Source organism: Macaca mulatta, chromosome 2, assembly GCF_049350105.2.
Source record: "Macaca mulatta isolate MMU2019108-1 chromosome 2, T2T-MMU8v2.0, whole genome shotgun sequence".
Taxonomy (NCBI): Eukaryota; Metazoa; Chordata; class Mammalia; order Primates; family Cercopithecidae; genus Macaca; species Macaca mulatta.
In genome coordinates, this window is record NC_133407.1 from 118470972 (window position 1) to 118493170 (window position 22199).

Consider the following 22199-nt stretch of genomic DNA (forward strand, 5'->3'; position numbering starts at 1 on the left):
TATGACTCTTGACAAAGGCCCCCTGTGGCACCATTAACCTGTGCTGCATAGACAGGGCACCTCTTAGCTGTAATGACCACTGAACAGACCTGCTGGGAGTGCGAACACCTTCTGATCAGCCGTGGCTGCAGCTGTGTGTGGAAAGCAGCAATGTATCCTGCTATGGGCCAGGCAACAGAGGCTCTTCCTCACACCGTCCAAGTCAGGTTTATGAAGAATTTCATGTCTAGCGAAAGAAATGAAAAGGCTAAAATTTCAGTGTTCCTGACGTCTGATGACTTTTAGATCAGGAAACATTATCACTGAATACAGCAGCCTAAGGAAGAGCTTGTCTACCAAGATGAGCCTGGAAGTCCTGACGTCCAGCATTCTAGATAGCACAGGGGATCTCCGCACTTTCTTAATCTTGCATATGACTCCAAAGTTGGCCTTGGCCTTCTGAATGAGAGAAGAGTGCTTTTTAAAAAATTTTCTTTTAAACATTTTTAATTTCTGGAGAGTCATTTTGTCAATAAGAGTCAAGACCAAATGCAAGCAGCTATGCTATGTCAGACCATTTTTGACCTACAATTACCAGTTCTAGGAGCACAAAATTTTATAGCAGTATTAACAAAGTAGAGCACTCATAAAGATGGCCATACAGACAAAGGAATTTGAAAGAATTGAGAAATTTTATTTTTGAAGATATAGGAAATTGTGTTTAATAATGGAGGAGCTCTTATCTGGATATGAGATTAAATTTATCTTGTGATCATCAAGCATATACCAAGCGCCTGCTGAGAGCCAGGCCCTGATAATATTGGGAAAAGGAAGGTCCCAGACCTTAGGAAGGAGTAAGGACATGCTAATACAAGTTATAGGGAGGTAGATTCCAGAGCTATCTAAGAACCTGGAGGGTGACCTCCAATGGCATGGGCCTCTTCTCTAAAAGTAGGCACTCCGTCTTTGGCAGAGGTGAAGGGAACACTGGTTAGACACACCCTGCAACTATAGAATGCTTTCCTGAACTGGGTGCCAAGTTCAGGAAACCAACCAGTTACAGCCTAGCATGAAAATTTCCCTCCACGGTCTTTGCAATCCAAATCTACGCTGCAAACTGCTGGGTTGAAAGTGGTGCCATTTCTGCTTCAACTGATGGCCTGTTCCCTACCTAAACATTATCCCCTGATTGGTCTCCCTTCCGGAAAAATGTCTGCAGCAGACTGTGGCCTAACCAGGCAGTCGTTCCCCCACCGCCTGGGTTGCACTGTATCAGCTAAGATAAGGCACTTCAGGTCCTGGAGAGCACATGTGAATCTCTAGAGGGATGTCAGGTCAATAATCATGCCTTGGGACTTGAGTATGCTTAAGGCTCTGTGAAGAGTGCACACATGTGAACAAATCTCCTGTCTTCAGAAATCTTGGGAGGTCTGGGGAGGGGATATGATGATTGTGGAGGCCAAAAAATAAATAAAAGGCTATATGAAAGTTACCAAGAGTGTGGGGGCCCAGGGTGTGGCAACAGCTTGCATGTGTCTCTGTGGATTCATGGGGTAGATGGTAGATGAGGCGCACTTTGAAAATGAGTGTGATTTGGAGAGGAAAAGATGGAAAGAAGAATGCACCTAGCCTTTCTGATAGACAAGCTCTCTGTGCAGAAGGCAGGGAGTCAGTAGAGGGCAGGGATGCACACAGGGGGCATGAGCAGGCCTGTTTGTCCAGAGAGGAGGCAGGTGAGGAAAGAAGGGTGTAAAGATCTCAGTGTGGGCTCACATTTACTTCCTTTGCACTTTTTCTGAGAAGCATGGCTTACCTTCTTTACACTTGCTCTAAGAAGAATGAGATCTACTTAAGAAGTTGATTCTCCGCTGGGCGTGGTGGCTCAAGCCTATAATCCCAGCACTTTGGGAGGCAGAGGTGGGCGGATCACAAGGTCAGGAGATAGAGACCATCCTGGCTAACACGGTGAAACCCCGTCTCTACTAAAAATACAAAAAAATTAGCCGGGCATGGTGGCGGCCACCTGTAGTCCCAGCTACTCGGGAGGCTGAGGCAGGAGAATGGCAGGAATCCGGGAGGCGGAGCTTGCAGTGAGCGGAGATCGTGCCACTGTACTCCAGCCTGGGCGACAGAGCGAGACTCCGTCTCAAAAAAAAAAGAAAAAAAAAGAAGTTCTCCCAAGGGTATCAGTATATATGTTTGGGTTTTAAAGGCAGACAAAGCTTTACCCACTCAGAATCTGACTCCCAGAGCTCTGCAAGATATTTTTGAGTAATGTGGGTGCCCAGTGTTAAGTCAGGCCCCCTGTATACTGAGAAAGGCAAGTTGGGGTTCTAAAAGTGAACACTGGTTTTACGTGATGAAGGCTGTCGGGGTGCTCCAGGCCCACCTTTACTCTGCTGAGTGATGCACGTTCTTCTGATTCTTTTCCACTTCAAGGGACTTCCTGAAAGCAGGCGACAAGGAGAACATTTTTAACGCAGACCATTTCCCTCTCTGGTACCGAAGAGCCGCTGAGCAGATTCCAGGGAGCTTCGTCTACTCGATCCCGTTCAGCACTGGTGGGTGCCCTTGTTGGAGGCGGGCTCTGTCTGTCTAGTCCAGTGGGTCTGGGCATTGTGTGCAGGGTGTCGAGCAGCTGCCTGAATGCTGAAAGGAACCAAGTTCAACCCTCAGAGCCAGTGCTGAATATTGGGTCAGCCCTGAACCAGTGACCTGTTCCGTAAGCGTAATAGCCTCAAGGAAAAGGAAGGTTTTTCCTTTACCAAATTATGTAAATGTATTTCAGGAAGGAGGGCTGATGTTTTGCACCCTATGGGATTTTAATACAGACTTGTCAGTCAATTTTTTTAAATGTTGTCATGGCCCCACTTAGAGAAAATTAAAGCATCCCTTGCCAGAACCTTCAGTGAGTCACATCCCTGCAGAGGTCCACTGTTCCCCATTTGAACTGAATTGATTTAAATTGATATGCCAGACTAAGGACTGACTTTGTATAACCATGTGCTCTCTTGACAGGAGCCTGCAGTCACCAATGAGAGGCATGTAGCTGATTGGTTTTTCAGTCCTAAGAGTTTATGATATGATAGTATAAAAAATTAAAGTTACCTGCCTCCAAAAAGAACTGAATGCTATCTTATTTCAACTAGTTTTAGAAGCAAAGCATACTGGAAATGCTTAAGTTGTCCTCGTTTTTTTTTCCTTGCCTCATGCATCTGGTGTTTTGGGTGCTCACTCTATACTGCTTATTGCAGAAACTTGAGAGATGAATGAAACCTAGTTCTGTAAACTTGGGTTGCTCTGGAAAGTTCAGTCTGTAGTTATATTTTACATATATCAGTTCCTTTCATATTAATCTTTTACAAATACTCCTAACTCAATCCTAAGGGAAGTTCTCCAGTGTTTGTGCCCAATCCCCCTCCCTAAGGCTTGGTGCTTTCTCATTTCCATGACTGAAAATGTTTTCAGAAAGGGTGCTTTTGAAATTTGTAGAAAACAAAGAGTGCTCATATAATTGGTTGAGTGGACTCATTAGGAAGACAGTCCCTCATCAATGGGCATATTTAAGGAGAGACTGAATATTATTGATTAGGTTCTTTGCTGATTGGGATTTCAGACTACATTTATCTCTTAGATTCTTTTCAGGTCTAAGATTCTTTCGGTCTGTGTTCCTTTGCTAACAGACCTGTATGTATGCCTGCCTGTAGTTATGTGTGCTTTCTGAAATATAAATTTCCAGGTGTCTGAAGCTCTTTCTTTTTCTTTCTTTCTTTGTTTCTTTCTTTTTTTTTTCTCACTCTCTCTTTCTTTCTTTCTGTCTGTCTCTCTGTCTTTCTGTCTTTTTTTGAGACAGAGTCTTGCTCTGTCACCCAGGTTGGCGTGCAGTGGCATGCTCTTGGCTCACTGCAACCTCTGCCTTCTGGGTTCAAGCAATTCTCCTGCTTCAGGCTCCTGAGTAGCTGGAATTACAGGCACCCGTTACCATATACAACTAATTTTTGTATTTTTAGTAGAGATGGTTTTTCACCATGTTGGCCACACTGGTCTCTAACTGCTGACCTAAAGTGAGCCACCCTCCTGGGATTCCCAAAGTGCTAGGACCATACCTGGCCTGAAGCTCTTTCTTTATGCTTGTCTGCACCATACTTTATTGCTGAAAATATCAAGAGACAGTGAACTTTTTCATTCTGCTGCAGACCTATGAATAATAACATTGTCTTCTATCAAGCAATCTCTTAAGACTTCCTTTTTACAGTCCTCTAAAGAAAAAAATAGAACTTAGCTTGCTGTTCTTCTGATTCTGGAATCATCGAGTTAACTAAAGCTGTTGTTGGATTGGTTTTGGGTAACTGGGATTTTCACCAAACTTTCAATGTAATGGTATAATGAAGTGAGTTTTACCTTGTTCATGACAAAGTTACAGATGACGTAACATCTTAGGACATTTCATAATCCCCTTAGAGTCAGGGAAAATCTTAAAAATCACCAACTACAAGTCTCTGTGGTTGAGCTCTCTCCAATTTTGTCTACTATGTATTGAATACCTGTGCAAACTAGAAAAGAAACTGGTTTTTATTGCTGCTTAAACTTGGGCCAGGAGAAAATTTCTCATTGCTTTGGTCATAAGTGTATTCAAATTCAGGTTTGACTTTTCCCTGCTTCTCAATTCAATTGGATTTCATCCAACTCACATTCATTGAGCACCTTTTAGCAGGTGGGCATTGGACTAAATTATTAACTCCAGGCATTCAGAATTTGTGCTCAGTATCTTTTAATTCATGGATATTGGAACCATTGCTGGTAATTGAAAATCTCTTAATACTAATGCCATATTGTTGCCAGAGTAATAATAGTTTGGAGTGAAGATTATGCCCTAGCTCTATCACTGTTTAGAATAATTTTGCCCAGAAAAACTGGGCTCGAAGTTCGAAATTACAATTTTATAGATCAGTAAAGATTTAACCAATGAATCAGAGCTAAAGTCGCCAACTCGTAAAATAATTTCAAAGCCCTCATACATCTCTTCATGGCTATATTTAGACAGGCAGTGTAAATATGACCACTGACACAAGTAAAGACTGCAATTTGAAACCACAGATTACCAAAAAATGTGGTCCCTCGATGGTGGTCAATGGTTTCGATGTGAAGAGGCTGGATGTTCCCCAGTGCACTGGTGGTCATAACTCCGCTCGCTGGTTCCTTCAGCTGGGAGGACTCGCAGCACTGCACTCATGGCCTGGCAGCGTAGGCAGGACATCCACACCCCAGAAGACTCTGGGGCCTGGGACCGAGCCCCGGAACAATTTGCAGAATTGGTGACTGTGGACCGATATGATTACTCTCTTAACGTGTACACTGTAATTATCTTCATTTTTGTTGTGGTGTTTTTTCTTTTTACAGGACCAGTCAATAAAAGCAATGTGGTGACCGCGAGTACATCCATCCAGCTCCTGGATGAACGGAAATCTCCTGTGGTGGCAGGTAAATAATGGATTCAATCCATGAAGACAAAGTAAGCATGGTGTCCATTCATCTGGTCAGTGGGCTGCTTCTACGTAGCACGCTTATCCTCCAAAAAAGGTTTTCAAAGGAGAAAACAATTTTAAATTACTTCCTTCTCAGCTTGGTGTCATCTCCTTCAAACCAAGACTCTGACAGCTGGTGGTGGTTGATGTGAAAACAGAAAACTTTCCCAGGGTTTCTATCCTTAAACTGAGCCAGTAAGAAATTGTCAGTACGTGCCGAGGAGAATTTCTCGATGGTAGGTAGCATGTTCATTCAAAGTAAACTCCAGATCTCCAGCTTCTGTGTCATTAGGATGACAGTGGGCATACAAGGAAATTGCAGGTTTGTTTTAGGCAAACACAAACTGAAATGTGCCCTTCTCCAGAGAGACTGAGATTTTCATCCCCCTAATCCCCCTAGGGAATTAGAGTTAGCTGTATCTGCAGGTGCTGGGTTTGGGACCAGGGGAAAGCCAAAATATTACATGACTGAGAGTCTCAAATTGTCAAAGAAGTCCTGTTTCTAGCTTTTTCCATTTCTCTCACTTTTTAGGAGTGTCAGCAGTTGTCTGTGGATGGCCAGGGGCTTTCATTGGTGGCATTTGGCCTAAAGGGCTGGCAACTACCAAAAAGCCCTCTTTGAAGACAAATGCTGATACAAAAACAAGGCCTGAGGGTGTGTCTGGCACATGGTTTATTCTGATCACTTTGGAGCCGTTGGTTGATGGGTGGATGATATGCTCCAAGCACCGTCCTGGTATTGGCTGGGTTTACTAAAGAGAGCGATTTTTGTTTTCCAGCAGTCTCCCTCAATAAGTTGTACTTTAGGATGACTTTGAACATCTACTTCTGTGTCTTCACATACTGAATATTTGTGGGAAGGAGTGCAAATGGAGCAGATGGAGGAGACCCGTTTGAAGTGGTTGTTCTTTGGCGAGGAAATACTACTCCCCCCCCCACTTTATTTCTGACTTGGCCTATGTATAATTGTATTAGTAGGGTTGAAAGATCTGGGGATAGTTGCCCTGGTTATTCCTGAGTTACTGGGTATGGCAAGGATGACAGCCTTATGTATCTGACCTGTGGCTCGTCTTGAACTAAACAGACCTATTCTTAATCAGCCAGGAGATATGGGCTCTGAGGATTCACAGTTGCTGTCTTCAGATTTTGTCACTTAATGTCTCATGTTCCTTGAGGAAAGTGGGAGACAGGATCATTTAACTCAACAAGATTTATTTATGCTTAAAGGAGGTCAGACTTGCTTACCTCCAGGCTGGTCCAGCGAGCTAATTCTGAAGGCATGTTATCTCCCGGGAGCTGAGGCCACATGCAGCAGCTGTCAAAGACATGGTCTGGCCAGAATATCTGGTCGTCTGTTTGCAATTTCTTTTTAAAGCCCTTTCTTTGGGTTTCTAGTTTAGTCATCATGAAGGATGAGCCCTAAGGTCACTGTGCCTGTACCAGCCACCTCTGTCCAAGTTTACAAACTATGCTCACATGTTTCCAAATGCCTTACATTTCATAAATGCCTATTTGGCTGAGTATGGGTGAAACGTGGTCTGAGCCTGAACACCATGTATCCAGTCTAGAGAAGAAAGCGCACTTTCCAAATGCTATGCCGGTCTATTGTCGAGTTGCATCGCCGGCCGTAGACCACAGGCAGGTCACGAGACACAGTTTGGTCCACCCTGAGTGGGTGGAGAAGGCACCCTCCTATTTACTGCTTCTCTGTGTATGCCACATGGTCCCCATTTTCAGAAGACAATTACAGAGCAAGGCCAAGAAGCAAGGTCATTTAAAGAACTGTATTTAGTCCTTACCTTTTAGAATTGGTGATTATTAAGCTTTTTCAAACTTTGTTTGATAGACATAAGATAAAACAGAATTGCTTGGTTTTGATGTTGAAGCCTGCTGTGGATGCAGCCCCATGAAGGCAGTGACCTCAGGAAGACCTCTCTGTCTCCAAAAACAGAGTGGCCTCTTCAGCGCCCCCGCCCCAAGTTTTCCTGACCCTGACTCAACCATCATGTCACAAAGTTACCAAAGTTAGGTTTGGTAACTTTCCTCTGTGTATTTTCCTCAAATTAAGTAGACACTGTTTACCACTCTAAAATTAAAAAGGCCATTTTAATTGGGGAAGAAGCCTTGTTTTGGCAGATGAAGATGAATATGTGAGCAGGCTTTTCTCCCATCAGTGTGTCCCAACAGCAGATGGGAGACAGCCGACTTGCAGGAATGTTAGGTTTCAATGAAATCCTTGTGTTAAAGTGGAACTCCTCTGAAAGAAGAGGTGTACAACTATGCAAATAATTATCGAGGACTCCTTGGAAAGGCCAGCCTCACTCCCAGGCCTGACCTGGTCATCTCATGTTCATTGGCTGTGTATGTCTGGGGTAGAAAGAGGTTTCTTTGTTTTGTTTTCTTGTTTTTTTGTTTTATTCTCTTCTTTCTTTTTCTGTGTTTTCTTTTTTAAACAAAAACATTTAGATACTCATCTGTCAATGACACCTTTGAAGAAAGGCCGGTCAGACTGGGCAAGATTCCATTTGTACGCCAGCCTTAGTGCATAAATGGGCCCCATCCATCTTCCCGGCCTATGACATTGCTTACAGTCCTTCTCTTGAGAAGCCTGCCAACTCTCCAGCTGCCACCAGAGCGCTGCATTTTCTTAATTGCTTTCCCACTGCACAGGAAGAAGTGGTGGGACTCTCCCTTTGGCCTACCAAGTCTCGTCCTAGCCCTGGAACCTTCTGTTGTGTCAGGTCCCTCATCCATTATATTATTGTGACTGGAAATGCAGATCTTGGACTGTAAGGTCCACACAGTTTGTCACTCACTCTACAACTTGCAAAATGTGCGGTCTTGGGTCTCTAAAAGTCTATCTAAAATAGGCTTGGGATTATTACCTCCCCTGCCTTCCCCTGTGTCAATTCAGGGATAAAATGAGGAAACAAACAAGAAAATTATTGGATAAGAAAGAAGAATAAAAATGCTAGAATTTAGGATAACCCGTTTTTATCTGAAAGTTGGTGGCATATTCATTCATTCGATAAATAAATATTTCCTGAGCCCCTGCTTTTGCCAGGCACTCTAGCTATAAAGAAATAATAACCAGTGTCTTAGTCCATTTTGTTTTGTTATATAGCACAGAATGAGTAATTTTTTTAATTTAATTTTTAAGTTCACGGGTACATGCGCAGGTTTGTTACATAGGCAAACTGTGTTATGGGGGCTTGTTGTACAGATTATTTTATTGCACAGCTGTTAAGCCTAGTACCCATTAGTTATTTTTCCCGATCCACTCCCTCCTCCCACCCTCCACCCTCCATTCGGCCCTAGTGTGTGTTGTTCCCCTCTCTGTGTACGTGTGTTCTCATCATTTAGCTCCCACTTATGGGTGAGAACATGCAGCAGTTGGTTTTCTGTTCCTGCATTAGTTTGCTAAGGATAATGGCCTGCAGTTCTATCCAAGTTGCCGCAAAGGACATGATCTCATTCTTTTTTATGGCTGTGTAGTATTCCATGGTATATATGTACCACATTTTCTTTATCCAGTCTATCATTGATGGGCATTTAGGCTGATTCCATGTCTTTGCTGTTGTGAATAGTGCTGCAGTGAACATACACATGGAGGTGTCTTTATGATAGAAAGATTTACATTCCTTCGGGTATATACCCAGTAATGGGATTGCTGAGTGGGATGGTAGTTCTGTTTCCAGCTCTTTAAGGAATCGCAACACTGTTTTCTACAATGGCTGAACTAATTTACACTCTCACCAACAGTGTATAAGCATTCCTTTTTCTCTACAACTTCACCAGCATCTGTTATTTTTTGACTTTTTAGTAATAACCATTCTGACTGGTGTGAGATGGTATCTCATTGTGGTTTTGATTTGCATTTCTCTAATGATCAGTGATATTGAGCTTTTTTTCATATGCTTGTGAGCCACGTGTGTCTTCTGAGAAGTGTCTATTCATGTCCTTTGCCCACTTTTTAATGGGGCTACTTGTTTTTTTCTTGTAAGTTTGTTTAAGTTCCTTATAGATACTGGACATTAGACATTTGTCAGATGCTTAGTTTGCAAAAATTTTCTCCCACAGAATGGGTAATTTATACAGAAAAGAAATTTATTTCTTATAGCTATGGAGGCTGCGAACCCCAAGATCCAGGTGTCCACATCTGGCAAGAGCCTTCGTGCTGTGTCATCTTATGGCAGAGGGTGGAAGGTAGAAAGCGAAGACAGCACACACAACAGAGGAGAAAGGGCAAAACCTATTTTGCCTTAACTTATTGTTGACTTGAGTTTTATAAACTACGCTGCTCGTGGTAGTGATTCTTTACTTTGTTCTCCCTAGAGAGACCCAGCCCACTAGTCCAATAGTCATAGGCACTGCATCTACCATATCAGGGTAGAAATGACCTGGTAAGAAGAAATGCAGGGAGGCAGAATTGAAGCAAGAAGGAAGGTGTGGCCCTGCAGGAGACTTCTTCCCCTTCCCAAATTGTTTGTCTGACTTCCCTGTTTATCTTCTAGACCCTCCCTCTGACAAACACAAAATACCCAATCCCAATATTTGTTAATGATTTCGGACTTCTAGAGATGTTTAAAATATTGAATAATGAAATCTGAGTTATGTGCACTTGCTTTAAAGTGTACCTTTTAACATACCAAAATCTAAAATTGCTCCTAAAAATGTTTCATTTTGATTTCTTAGATAGTTTTGAACTCTTTAAGGGAAAAGACCCAATTATCTTTTTATTCCAAGTGCCAAGTACAAGGGCTAACATACGGTCCATGTGGGAGAGATATTGGATAAATAAATGATTCAAGGAAGACGGGCTTCATTTTCACCTCCCATATGTAGGTACCTATTTATTGACCGGATAGTGGAAACATAGTACTTGGCTAAAACTCTAAGACAGATAATTACTCAGTAGCTAAAACTCCAGTCCATACTATAGTAATATTATATTGATCAATATGAATATTTTAAGGAATAGAAAATTGTTTTGTGTCCCATCCCAAAAGCAAACTTGTTGGACCAGTAATCTCTGCATCAGTAGATGTCTTTTCTGAGGTCCAGGCATTTAAGGTGATGCTTAGAATAGCTAATCTGATTACATCAGCAGAAAAAAAGGAGTATAGACACCAGAGACACTGGTTTCTTACAGAAACTGCTCTTTTTAAACAGCCATATACCTTTTTAAATTTATAAAATTCAATGAATTTTAGTAAGTTTGGGAGTTGATTTGCAAGAAACACAGAACACTAGATCTGTTATTGGGGAAATCTGAAAATGTGGGCTATGTGGTCTCATTTGCATAATTCAGGGCAGTGTAATGAAGGGGAAGATCCCATTTAACCAGCTAATTAGGAAAGGGATTGATTAACATCAGTGATCATTAACTGTTGCCAAGTATGTGGTATTTAATCTGAATGCAGTATTTACTATGGACCCTTCATTAGAGTTAGGTGAATAATGCTGGCAAAGTGTTCTAGGCAAAAATTTAACTTGTCAACATTCCTTTGGTGGGATCGCACATATTTGGTATGTAGGAGTTAACTAGTATGTCAGAAAGTGTGTATCAAGTCGGCCTGGATAAACCTCTAGTTTTAAATATCTGAGCAAGGGAACTATTTTATTTTGGCAAAAATGAAAACTTACTGATTAAACCAGTAGTTTCCAACCAGGGGCGGTTTTGCCCCCAGAGGACATTTGGCACCATCAAAACCCATTTCTGATTGGCACCACCGGTTAGGAGGGTGCTCCTGGCATCTAGTGGGTAGAGGTCAGGAATGGTGCTAAACATCTTGCAAAGCACAGGACAGCCTCCACAACAAAGAATTATCTGGTTCATGTGTCAGTAGTGCTGAGATTGAGAACTGTTGGGTTAAACTGACAGGTAAACTTCAACTCAGTGCTTTCGAATTCAGTGTTTTCCCTTGTAGACTAACAGTCTTGATTCATTTCTTTATTTTTAATTAACTCATTCAATAAATATATATATTGCACCTACAATGTTCCTAGCACTGAGGATACAGCTGTGAACAAGTACCCCAGAAGGCACTGTGGAGGGCATTGGGGGATTGTCAATTGATGACAAGGGCACTGTTGGCATCAATGTCCAGAGACTGGGATGACAGCTTCCCAATGAAGGATTGTTCCACACAAATGCTGCAGCACCCTCTGAGAATGCTGAGCATGGGCAGGTTGCTGCCAATGGAGAGCTTCCATTTGTGTGGCAGATACAGACAAGTATTGCAGGAATGAGAGAGAAGAAGTGAAGAAATGAAAGAGTGGGAGGGAGGGAGGGAGGAAGGAACAAGGAAGGAAGGAGGGAGGGAGGGAGGGAGGAAGGAAGGAAGGAAAGGAAGGAAGGAAGGAACGAAGGAGAAGGATTTCTAGTAGTGGCAAACACTCTAGAAAATGGAGCAGGATTAAGAGATGAAATATGGTTGGCAGTGGCAGAGGGGAGAAGAAGTACACAGCCATGTGCACATGGTGTGTGGTAGGGCAGCGCCTTTCCAGGTTGTGGGGTGGTTCGAGAAGGCCTCCCTGATGAGGTGACAAGAATGGAAGTCTGAATCATGAGATGCATACTGCAGTCATCATGCAAAGATATATAGGAAGAGCATTCTAGGCAGTGGGAACTAATGCCTCCAGTAACCTAGAATGAAATTCCTCATCCATGTGTCCATGTTCCACGTGGGTGCTATGAGACCTGAATGAGTCTCTTGGGTTTTGGGGGTAGTTACCAGGATCTACAACCAGAGCTGATGAGTAGGTGGGTAGCTGACCCAGGGAAAAGTGGGAAACCCAAGGCACATCTTTGCTCTGAATGTCAGCTATGAGGTGGGACTTTTTATGTGTGTGTTTGACATTTTTATTAAGCTAACAAATGAATACTATGCAGGGACAGAAGCAGGTCTAAGCCAGTAGGACTGACAACAGCAAACTTTATAGTTAGTGAGGTTAGTGAGGTAGCTATAGGTCACGCTTTTTTTAAAGTCTGCAGCAGAGTTTGAGAGTGAGAGCTGGACATTAGAGCAGCTGCTCTGCATACCACAGAGTAGCCAGTGACAAGGGCATGTTGAGGATTATTGCCCCAGGAATAAAAATAGCCCCGGGTTTTGAGAAACTGGATCCTCTGTGCTCACTCTCCAGGACACTTGCGCCCAAGAGTTACTGTCCCTTTCTAAACTCCTCAAAAGCCCCAGCGTGCCCTCCACTCAAAAATGAGCCGCAGAATTTTGGGGCAACACATCCTCATACCTGCTTGTGTGTTCTAAATCGGCAAGTTAAGCCACTTCTTTTAGAGGTCATGGTGGGATGTGAACATTAAAGACAGTGTGAGCTGAGTATTTATGAGTGAACACAGGCCATCCCCTTCCCCAGGCCTCGCCCCTGTGCCTTCCTTTTCACATGTGTAAGTGGAGGTTGTTTGGTGCTGAGGTTGGATTTCTAACAACCTCATTTTTTAAAGGTGGACATGTATTTTACCATGAGAGAAAAGGAAAGGAGTTAACCAATATTGGAATATGTCTCATACCCAGATTCAGTCTTGCTTTTGGGGAAGCCTCTGATTCCCGTTGAGAGAAATAAATACGTTTTTATGTACATAAAATTTTTTTGTAAACGCTTACATATGGGTGGGCAATAATCATTAGCTGCTAAATTATTGTCGCTCTCTTCATTAGGAATTACCATATGTTACGCCCATTACTGCTCACTAGTCAGTGCTGTTTCCTGTTTTATGTTATTTTTTCTGAAAACTTGCATATCGGAAGATTATATTAATAGTATCTTGACATGTTCTGTATTAAAACTTTGAAACTCACACTTTCACATACCTGTGCCTCAGAGCTGAGGTTCACAAACTACAGCTCTAGGAAACCACTCATGTACTTTCTCTATGGACTTGTCTATTTTTGGACATTCCAGATAAATGGAATCATATAATATGTGCCCTTTTGTGACCAGCTTCCTTCACTTAATGTTTTTATGATCCATCCACGTTGTAGCCTGTATCAGTACTTCATTTTTAAATTGCCATATAATATTCCCTTGTATGAATAGACAACATTTAGCATATCCATTCATAAGTTGATGGATGCTTTTTTAGCTGTTAGTAATGTTGATACAAGCATCCATGTACATGTTTTTTTGCAGACCTATGTTTTTATATTCTCTTGGGTACACACCTAAAAGTAGAATTATTGGGTCATATGGTAACTCTACGTTTGATATTTTGAAGAACTGCAGAACTGTTTTCCAAAGCGCCTGTACCGTTTTATAACACCACCAGCAACGTATGAACATTCCAATTTTTCTGCATCCTTTCTAATACTTACCATCTGTCCTTTTTTATGTTAGCCATCCTAGTGGGTGTGAAGTGATTTCCATTTCCCTAATGACCGAGCATCTTTTCATGTGATTACTTGCCATGTGTATATTTTCTTTAGAGAAAGGTCTATTCAGATCCTTTGCCCATATTTAAATTAAATTAGGTTGTCTTCATATTGTTGAGCTGTAAGAGTTGTTCATATATTCTGGGTATAAATACCTTGTCAGGCTGGGTGTAGTGGCTCACGCCTGTAATCCCAGTGCTTTGGGAGGCTGAGTCAGGTGGATTGCTTGAACCTAGGAGTTCGAGACCAGCCTGGGCAACATGGTGAAACACCACCTCTACAAAAAAATACAAAAATTAGCTGGGCAGCCTGGCAGGCACCTATAGTCCCAGTTACTCAGGAAGCTAAAGTGGGAGGATAGCTTGAGCCAGGAAGGTCGAGGCTGCAGTGAGCTGAGATCATGCCATTGTACTTCAGCCCTGGGTGACAGAGTGACACCCTATCTCAAAACAAAAAAGAAAAAGCAAAAAATCTTGTGAGCTCTCCAGTGCCTGTTTTTGTAGGCAAAGTGGTATTGAAATGCAGCCATGCCCATAATGTCTGTGAATACCTTCTTGCTAAAATGGCAGAGCTGAGTAGATGGAGGGGTAGAGACCATGGAAACTACGAAGCCAAAAATGTCCTCTACCTGCTCCTTTACAGAAAAAGCCTGCCAAACCCAACTTCACATGAAAATATGTCACCCAGTCTATTTAAAAGAACAACAAAAAAGGCTGATTTGTTCACTCACCTTTTTCAACATGTTTCTATACAAATGAAGTAGATATTTAAATCAGAGGTTATGTAAGTGGATGCTGAAGACAGAGCGTCATGTATCAGAGGTTGTCCATTGGTTGTGCCTAATGTTTTTGTCTATGTGGTTATACAGAAATTCCAATCAAAGATCCTAAGCTTTCTAAAAATATATGTTTTCATTATAAGTCAAGACAATGATTTAGTTAATCTTCACTCTAGCTTATAAATCTCTGAACAGTGCAATCAGCATAATGCTTGGTGGAACATTGAAAATGCCCTCACATGCTTTGGTGGAAAACAGTTTATGGGATTTTTTTTTCCCCAACATGGCTCATGAGAGATTTGGGGATTTATTTAACCGCCTTTATCCAAGCAAATCTCCTCGTGACCTTGTTGGGATTTTGATCTCAGTTAAGACTAGAATATATATGACTCATGCTAAGTAAAGGGCCCACAGAGGATAGACAAGCTGCCATGAATTTCCCTCGCCTGGGAAGAAAGGGATGGGCATGAGCAGAATCTGCAGCAGAAGAGTCCAAGCTTGTCCAACTTGTGGCCTGCGGGCTGTGCAGCTTCAAATGTAGCTCAGCACAAATTCATAAACTTTCTTAAAACATTATGAGTTTTATTTGTGTGTGTGTGTGTGTGTGTGTGTGTGTGTGTGTGTGTGTGTGTGTTAGCTCATCAGCTATCATTAGTGTTAGTGTATTTTATGTGCGCCACAGGTGGAGAACCCTGGGGCCCTCCAACATTTACAAGTCAGGGAGATGAGGGAATCAGCAAATGAGACCTAGGAGGGTTGGACAGTGAGGTCAGCTGAGAACCAAGTCAAGGGAGACTTCAAGGAGAAAGTGATCAACGTGGTAAAGAAGACAATTCTTCCAATGTGGCCCACGGAAGCCAAAAGATTGGACACCCTTGGCTAAACCCTTTGACTTGACTGAAAGTCAAGTACATGGACTTTCTTGCCTGAGGAAAATGCTTTGATCAGTGTCTGGTAGGAAAGGGACAGTGCTGATCAAAGGCTTTTTATTCCCAATGTCTCCCAAAGTTTCACTTACCAAGAACTCCTGGGTTCTCTTCTGGGTGAGAAGATCTGCATGAAGTTAGGATAAATGTCTGAATGTCATTCTCACCTTGAGGCCAAAATACACAGTTATACGTGACACAGCTCAGGCAGATGGTCGTAGGTAATTGTCTTTCAAAATAAAATTTCAAAATGAAAACATAGTGTATGGTCATAGTATATGCTTTACTATTCTTCCACCAACTTCCAGATTTTATATGATATAGTCAGGTTTTTAAGTGAAAAGTATTTTGTTACATTATTTTATTTGTGTGATGCATTACTCATTCTTTTATGCTATATGCTCCTCTCCCTTGCTGTTTCCCATTTTCTCTGGAACCCACTCCACAAGGAAATATTACTCATGAAGGTCACCAGTAATTTCAGTAACTTCCATTGTTCTTTTGTCTTAGCCTATTAGCAGTGCTTCACCATGTTGATCGCTTTCTCCTTGAAGTCTTCCTTTACTTGGTTCTTAGCTGACCTCACTGTCCAACCCTCCTAGGTCTCATTTGCTGATTCACTTATCTCCCTGACTAGTAAATGTTGGAGGGCCCCAGGGTTCTCCACCCGTGCTCCCATTTACTCTCAAGGCTTTGAACACTATTCATAAACTGGTGATTCCCAAGCTAGACTTTTCTTACTTGACCATACTTGTTTATTCAGTGTCTTTACTCTTTCACTAATAGGTCTATCAAATTCAATAGATTCCAGGCTGAAGTCCTGATTGCATTCACACCCTCCCCCTCTACCTTTTCTCCATAGCCCTGATAATTTAAAATCCAACTCAATAATTCTCATTATCTAATTAGTCCAAAAACTTTGGAGTCATTCATTTCTTTTTTTAAAAATGCATGTCATCATGGATAATATTGAATGTACTCGAAAGTAGACAGAAAAAAATATAATGAAATTCCACATATCTTGTGCCCAATCCCAGTAGCCATCAACCCTTGGCCACTGTGTCCTTCAATTTGCCAATCCACAACCACCCCTCCCATATTATTTTAAATCAAATCTTAGTCATTACATCATTTCATTCATAAATATGTCAGCCTATGTCTTTAAAAGATAAGGGCTTCTTTGTATTTTAATATAGCAATACAATTACTGTACCTAAAAATAATGATTCCTAAATCTGTTACCTAGCCAGAATGTAAATTCTAGTTGTCTCAAAAATGCTATTTATTTTTTACAATTTGTTTGAATCAGGATCTTCTTCCTCTTCTTTTTCTCTTCTTCCTCTTCCTTTTCCCCCTCCGTCTCCCCCTCCCTGTTTCCTCCTCCTCCTCCTCCATCATCGTCTTTTTTTTTTTTTTTTTTTTTTTTTTTAAGAGATGGGGTCACGCGTTTTTCCCCAGACTGGTCTTGAACTTCTTGACTTGAGTGATCCTCCTGCCTCAGCCTCTTGAGCAGCTGGAACTACATGCATGCGCCTCTGTGCCTGGCTTTGAATCAGGATCTAGAAGTCATTCTTGACTCTTTCCTTTTCCTCCTACCTACAACCAATCTGCCTATTTCTTTTAGTTATGTACAGAGTCTGACCACTTTTCAGCACTTCCACTGCTCCCTCAGTGGGCCACTCCACTTTCATCTCTGCCATGGATTGTTGTAGATGCAGCAGTTTCTACCGCTTCCCCTGTCTTCTCCCAACCTTCGCCCCTTCATTTTATTCTTCATAGGAGCCACAGAAATCATGTTAAACATAAGTAATATCATATCACTCTTCCATCCAAAACTCTCTATCGACTTCCTAATTTACTCAGAGTTAAAAGCCAAAATTCTCACAGAGGTCCAGGTATTAGTTATCTTATGCCAAAGCTTAATGCCTTAAAGCTATAGACCTTGTAGCTACCAACATTTACTATTGTATAGCATCTGTGAGTCAGGACTCTGGGTGCAGCTTAGCTGAGTCCTCTGGCTCAGGATCTTCCATGAGGCTGAAATGAAAGTGTTGTTGAGGGTTGCAGACTCATCTGAAGGCTCAACAGAGGAAATGATTTCACCGTCACTCACTCATGAGATCATTAGCAGGATTCAGTTAGCTCCTCGTGGTTTGTTGGGCAGAGAGACTCAGTTCTTCACTCATTGTTGGTCAGAGACCTTTCTTACCTCCTTGCCACATAGGCTTCTCCATAGGGCAGCTCATAGTGAGCTAGTTCACTTCGAACAGGACAAGCAAGAGAGAGCGAGCAAGATAGAAGCCAGAGTTTTTTGTAACTTAATCTTAGAATGGATATCTTGTAACTTTTCCCATATTCTGTTTGAAGCAAGTCAGTAGGTCCAGCCCACAGTCAAGGAGAGGGCATGAGTACCAGGAGGCAGGAATCATTGAGAGTTATCCTAAAAGCACCTGCCACAACCTGTAAGTCCTACATGATTCGACCCCTATTAGTCTCTAAACTCAGCTTCTTCTACTTCTCCTTTACCCACTCAACCACAGCCACACTGCCTCCTTATTCTTCAGTCACACCAACCTTGCTGCTACCTCAGGGCCTTTGCACCTGCCATGCCTTTTCCATGGGACCTTTTTCCTCCAGATACCTTCACCACTGGATCCATCATTTCCTTCAGGTCTCTGCTCAAGTATTTTCTCAGCAGGGACCTTCCTGATCACCACCTGTAAAATAAAAACTCTTCCTCCTCCTTATCCCCTGTGTTTTCTCCTGCTCACATCTGCTTGTTCACCACCTGATATGATGTGTATTTCTTTATCTTCTCCCTCTGCTAGATGTTAAGTTTCATGGGACAGATATTTTATATTTCTTGTTCACTCCTTTATCCTTAATACTTGGAAAAGGAGAACATCCTACTATATGCTACATTGTAGACAGTCTTCATCTTTAATGAATGAAGACAGTGGAGTCTCAATGGGAGGTATTGTAGAAGTTAAATGGCCTCAGATACACTACGTACAGGAAAGGGTGATTTTGCTCTGATTTTTTTTTAAACTCAGTGTCTCAGTGGAAGGCATATCAGCATAGGATGGGCAGTGCAGACTATTGCTCTCGTCCTTGACACCCCACTCATCTGTTTCAAGGTCACACCTCTGCTCCGTTTGTTTTGTATTATTTTTTTTTTTGAGACAGGATCTCACTCAGTCACTCAGACTGGAGTGCAGTGACTGGAGTGAATCACCGCAGCCTTAATCTCCGGAACTCAAGCAATCCTCCCTCCTCAGGCTCCCATGTAGCTGGGATCATAGGCATGCGCCACCACATCTGATTGATTTTTGCATTTTTTGTAGAAATGGGGTTTTACTATGTTGCCAAGGCTGCACCTCTGCTTTAGATAGTAGATATTCCTCCTGGAGACTTAGCTATCCTTGAGCAGTATTCCTAATTTCTGGGGCCCTCGTAACTTTTCTCGTCTTCTGTGGATTAATTTGTATTTCAATGGGAAATACTTAATGGCTAGCATCTTAATCTAGACTCTGAATTTCTCATTTTTCTCAAATACTTTCAAGAGAGTGTGACTGAGTTTCTTCCCCTCTCATTCGGAGACTGTCTTTTCCAGCCCAGCAGAGCCATAGATGATGAAAGGGTTCTTATTTCCCCATTTTGCCTTGGCTCCTTCAGCTGTCCTTCTGGTTTTGGTGGGACCAGAGCTCTGGCAGTGTCCTACTGGTTGGTGGTTGGGTTTCTTTTCCCTGCCATGCTTTAAGGTAAGTGTTGGCAGTGCCAGGAAAGGATCCTAACTCTGAATTCTTCGAACCTGTCAGGTCCTGAGAAGTGCTTGGGTGTTGGCCTTGGGAAGACTTGCATCCAGATTCTCACTCCACCATTTACTAGTGGTGTGACGTTGAGCGAATGACCTAAGCCATCTGTGTCTTCGTATGTAATGTGGCAGTACAATACCCACATGTTTTGGTTACTGTAAGGCTTAGAGAAAATCAAGTATTATGCTTGGAAAATACCTGGCATGAAATTGAGTGCTCAGTAAATGCTGATAATGGTGCCGTAATTGTCCTTATCCAAATACTTAGTGTAATAATGTCATAGTTTTGATATTGTGGTTCACCACAAAATGAACAAAGAATGGTGAGGATCAGGTTGTGTTATCTATGCTAACCCCATCTCCTGCAACTGCATTTATAAGCTTGCAATTAATTCTGTGCATGACTTTTGTAATGTTGCTTTCCTTTCCATGCTTCCATTTCCTCTGTAAAATAAGGACATGGAACTGTATCAGAGTAGCAAATAGGTTTAATCTCTTATGTCAACTCCAGTTGATCAGTAGTGGGTACCTGGAAAGCAGATTAAAAAAAAAAATTCTGTGGCCTTGTCTGGGCTCAGCAGATAACTTTGTCATGATCTATTAGCAATGTCTGCAATGGATAGAAAGGCTGGTGGCAACTATTCTGAAATTCTCCAGACCTGGACTAAATGCTCTCTAAGACCCTTCTCAGATCCCCAGTCCTCTGATTCGTTATCAAGGTCTTCTTGATGGGCCTTTGTAGTTGGCTGACATGGTATCCTGTCCACCCAAATGAATATTCAGTGTCATTGGAGTAAAACGTAGATACGAGTAGTTCAGTTAAGAATCTGAAAGGGATTATATATCAGTAAAAATAAATAAAAATTTTTTAAAAAGAATCTGAAATGGAAGTGGTTGATTAGGCAGCTGCTTCTCTGAATGGGGTAGGGGTTTCTTTGAGACTGCATTGCAATTTGAGTCTAAAAAATAAAGCATTTTAATCAAAAGAGCAAACAGGATGGTTCCCTAAAGTCATGCATGCAAATCATAGCCCAGCGATGCCATGTGGAGTCGGAATATCATTTTGTGTAGGTTTCTGTCAATAGCATTTAGCAATGGATACACGGATGGGTTTTCCCAAACTGGAAACAGTAATTTCCTGACCTGTAATAGAAAGCTATAGGTTTCTAACAGTTGTTGGATAATTATGTGAATGTATGCTACAGATAGATGATTTTAGAAATTGATTTAACCACTTCCTTTGATATTTAGGATCTAAGATAAAGGTATCTTGTTTCAGGGGTACTTGGTTAACTCAAGCAAGGAGATTCAATTTGCACGAACCTTCAGGAAGAAATCTGTGTGTGCATCACTTTTTAGTCTTGCTATCTTTGTAAGGAAAAATGAAACCCTTAGTAATCCACTGGCATTTTATAATCTTAAGCAAATGATTCTACCTGTAGGGTCAGGGATATTTGCCTTATTTGTAAAAGCTTTTCAGATATAGAGTTGATTCTAGGTCTTCTTTCTCCAAAATCTCTATGTCAGAGTACATTTTTCCTGCCCCCTTTTATTATGCCTCACTACAGACAATGACAATATCCGTTTGTGAGTTTATGATCCCTGGCAAGGCAAAAATCACCCATCTGGAGTCATACTGTTCTACTAAATATGATGAAAGAACTATATTTTTAGTTTTCTCAGAAACAATCAACACTAAACGTGATTTTTGTCCATAGTGTGCCCTCAGCCAGGCTCTATGACAAAAGGACATTTTTATAAGGGAATCTGTGAATATGACAGCAGCAATAAACAGCTGAAAATAATCTATGAGGCGTTTGCAAATTACCCCTCATGAGCTGTAGTGGTTGTGAAAGATAATTTGTGGTTCTCACAGAATACCCTGCAAATTGGGTCTTTCATCTGCAATGTTTTTCACAGTTAAAACATTTCATTTCTCATATTAACAAATGATAACTCTGCATTTGTTAATCTAAACAATTTGATTTATATTTTTTTCTGTGCTGAGAAGCTGTTGACATTTCAGGGTAAGTAATTATTTTCATTGCCAACTGCTGTTTGTGGTGACTGTAGGCAAAAGATAGAAATCTGAATATAAGTATGCATCATTTTAATCATTTTCCTTAAAGACTGCCCATAAAGCAGGAAGTCTGTTTGCCCGAGTTATCATCTGTACTTAGAAATCTAAAAGGATATGAGTGTTGACAAGCAAGGATTCTAGTCACGTTCAGGGTTTTCTGTGGTGGATCAGAAACTCCCTCATGTAATCTCTGTGGGTAGGGGGACTGGGTTGACCTCCACTGTCACCAAACCTCTGGCAGGGCCCAGTGCACCTGCAGATTGAAATCACTGCAGTAAAAGGAAGCATGCGTTATTGGCCTCAGTAGCTCTCAGCTAATGTAGTATCTGTTCGAGTGGCTCATGGGTGTCAGGATTACACAAGAATGCCTTGCACCATGCCTGGTACACAGTACACAGCGTGAGCTCTGGAAACATCTGGTGAAACTGGGATGACGTATAAAAACATATAAAATTCCTTTCTCACACTGCCTTCTTGGCCAACCATCCTCAGTCCAGAGCCATGGAAAGAAAGGTTTTTTTCACTTGGAAAGTAGTCACTACGTCCATAAAGAAGGATGTTGAGCCATGTCCACTGAGTGACCCATGGAGAGGAGGTGCCAGGGCCTGGGACAGAGCTGATGGATTGGCAGGCTTTCCTTGGGGTCTTTCTTTGATCTACAATCTAAAGTATTTCAGTTTCTTTTGATATTCAGAAAAAAAAAATTA

The 22199-nt window shown here is 41.8% G+C and overlaps 1 protein-coding gene and 1 long non-coding RNA gene across 6 annotated transcripts in view; one reads left to right on the forward strand and one right to left on the reverse strand.

The window, feature by feature from the left end:
• CACNA2D3 (calcium voltage-gated channel auxiliary subunit alpha2delta 3) overlaps positions 1–22199 on the forward strand; it is a 941064-nt gene that overhangs the window by 765858 nt on the left and 153007 nt on the right. For all 5 annotated transcript variants that reach the window (XM_015130679.3, XM_077993170.1, XM_015130680.3 and 2 more), the window contains 2 exons: positions 2419–2540; positions 5380–5460. In XM_015130679.3, the coding sequence (XP_014986165.1) occupies positions 2419–2540; positions 5380–5460 (203 nt within the window). The remainder of the gene's footprint in view (positions 1–2418; positions 2541–5379; positions 5461–22199) is intronic.
• On the reverse strand, positions 651–6923 carry LOC144339249 (uncharacterized). Its single transcript, XR_013414074.1, has 2 exons — positions 5082–6923; positions 651–2628 (listed from the first exon to the last, which is right to left on the reverse strand). It is a non-coding gene; the product is annotated as an uncharacterized LOC144339249 (long non-coding RNA).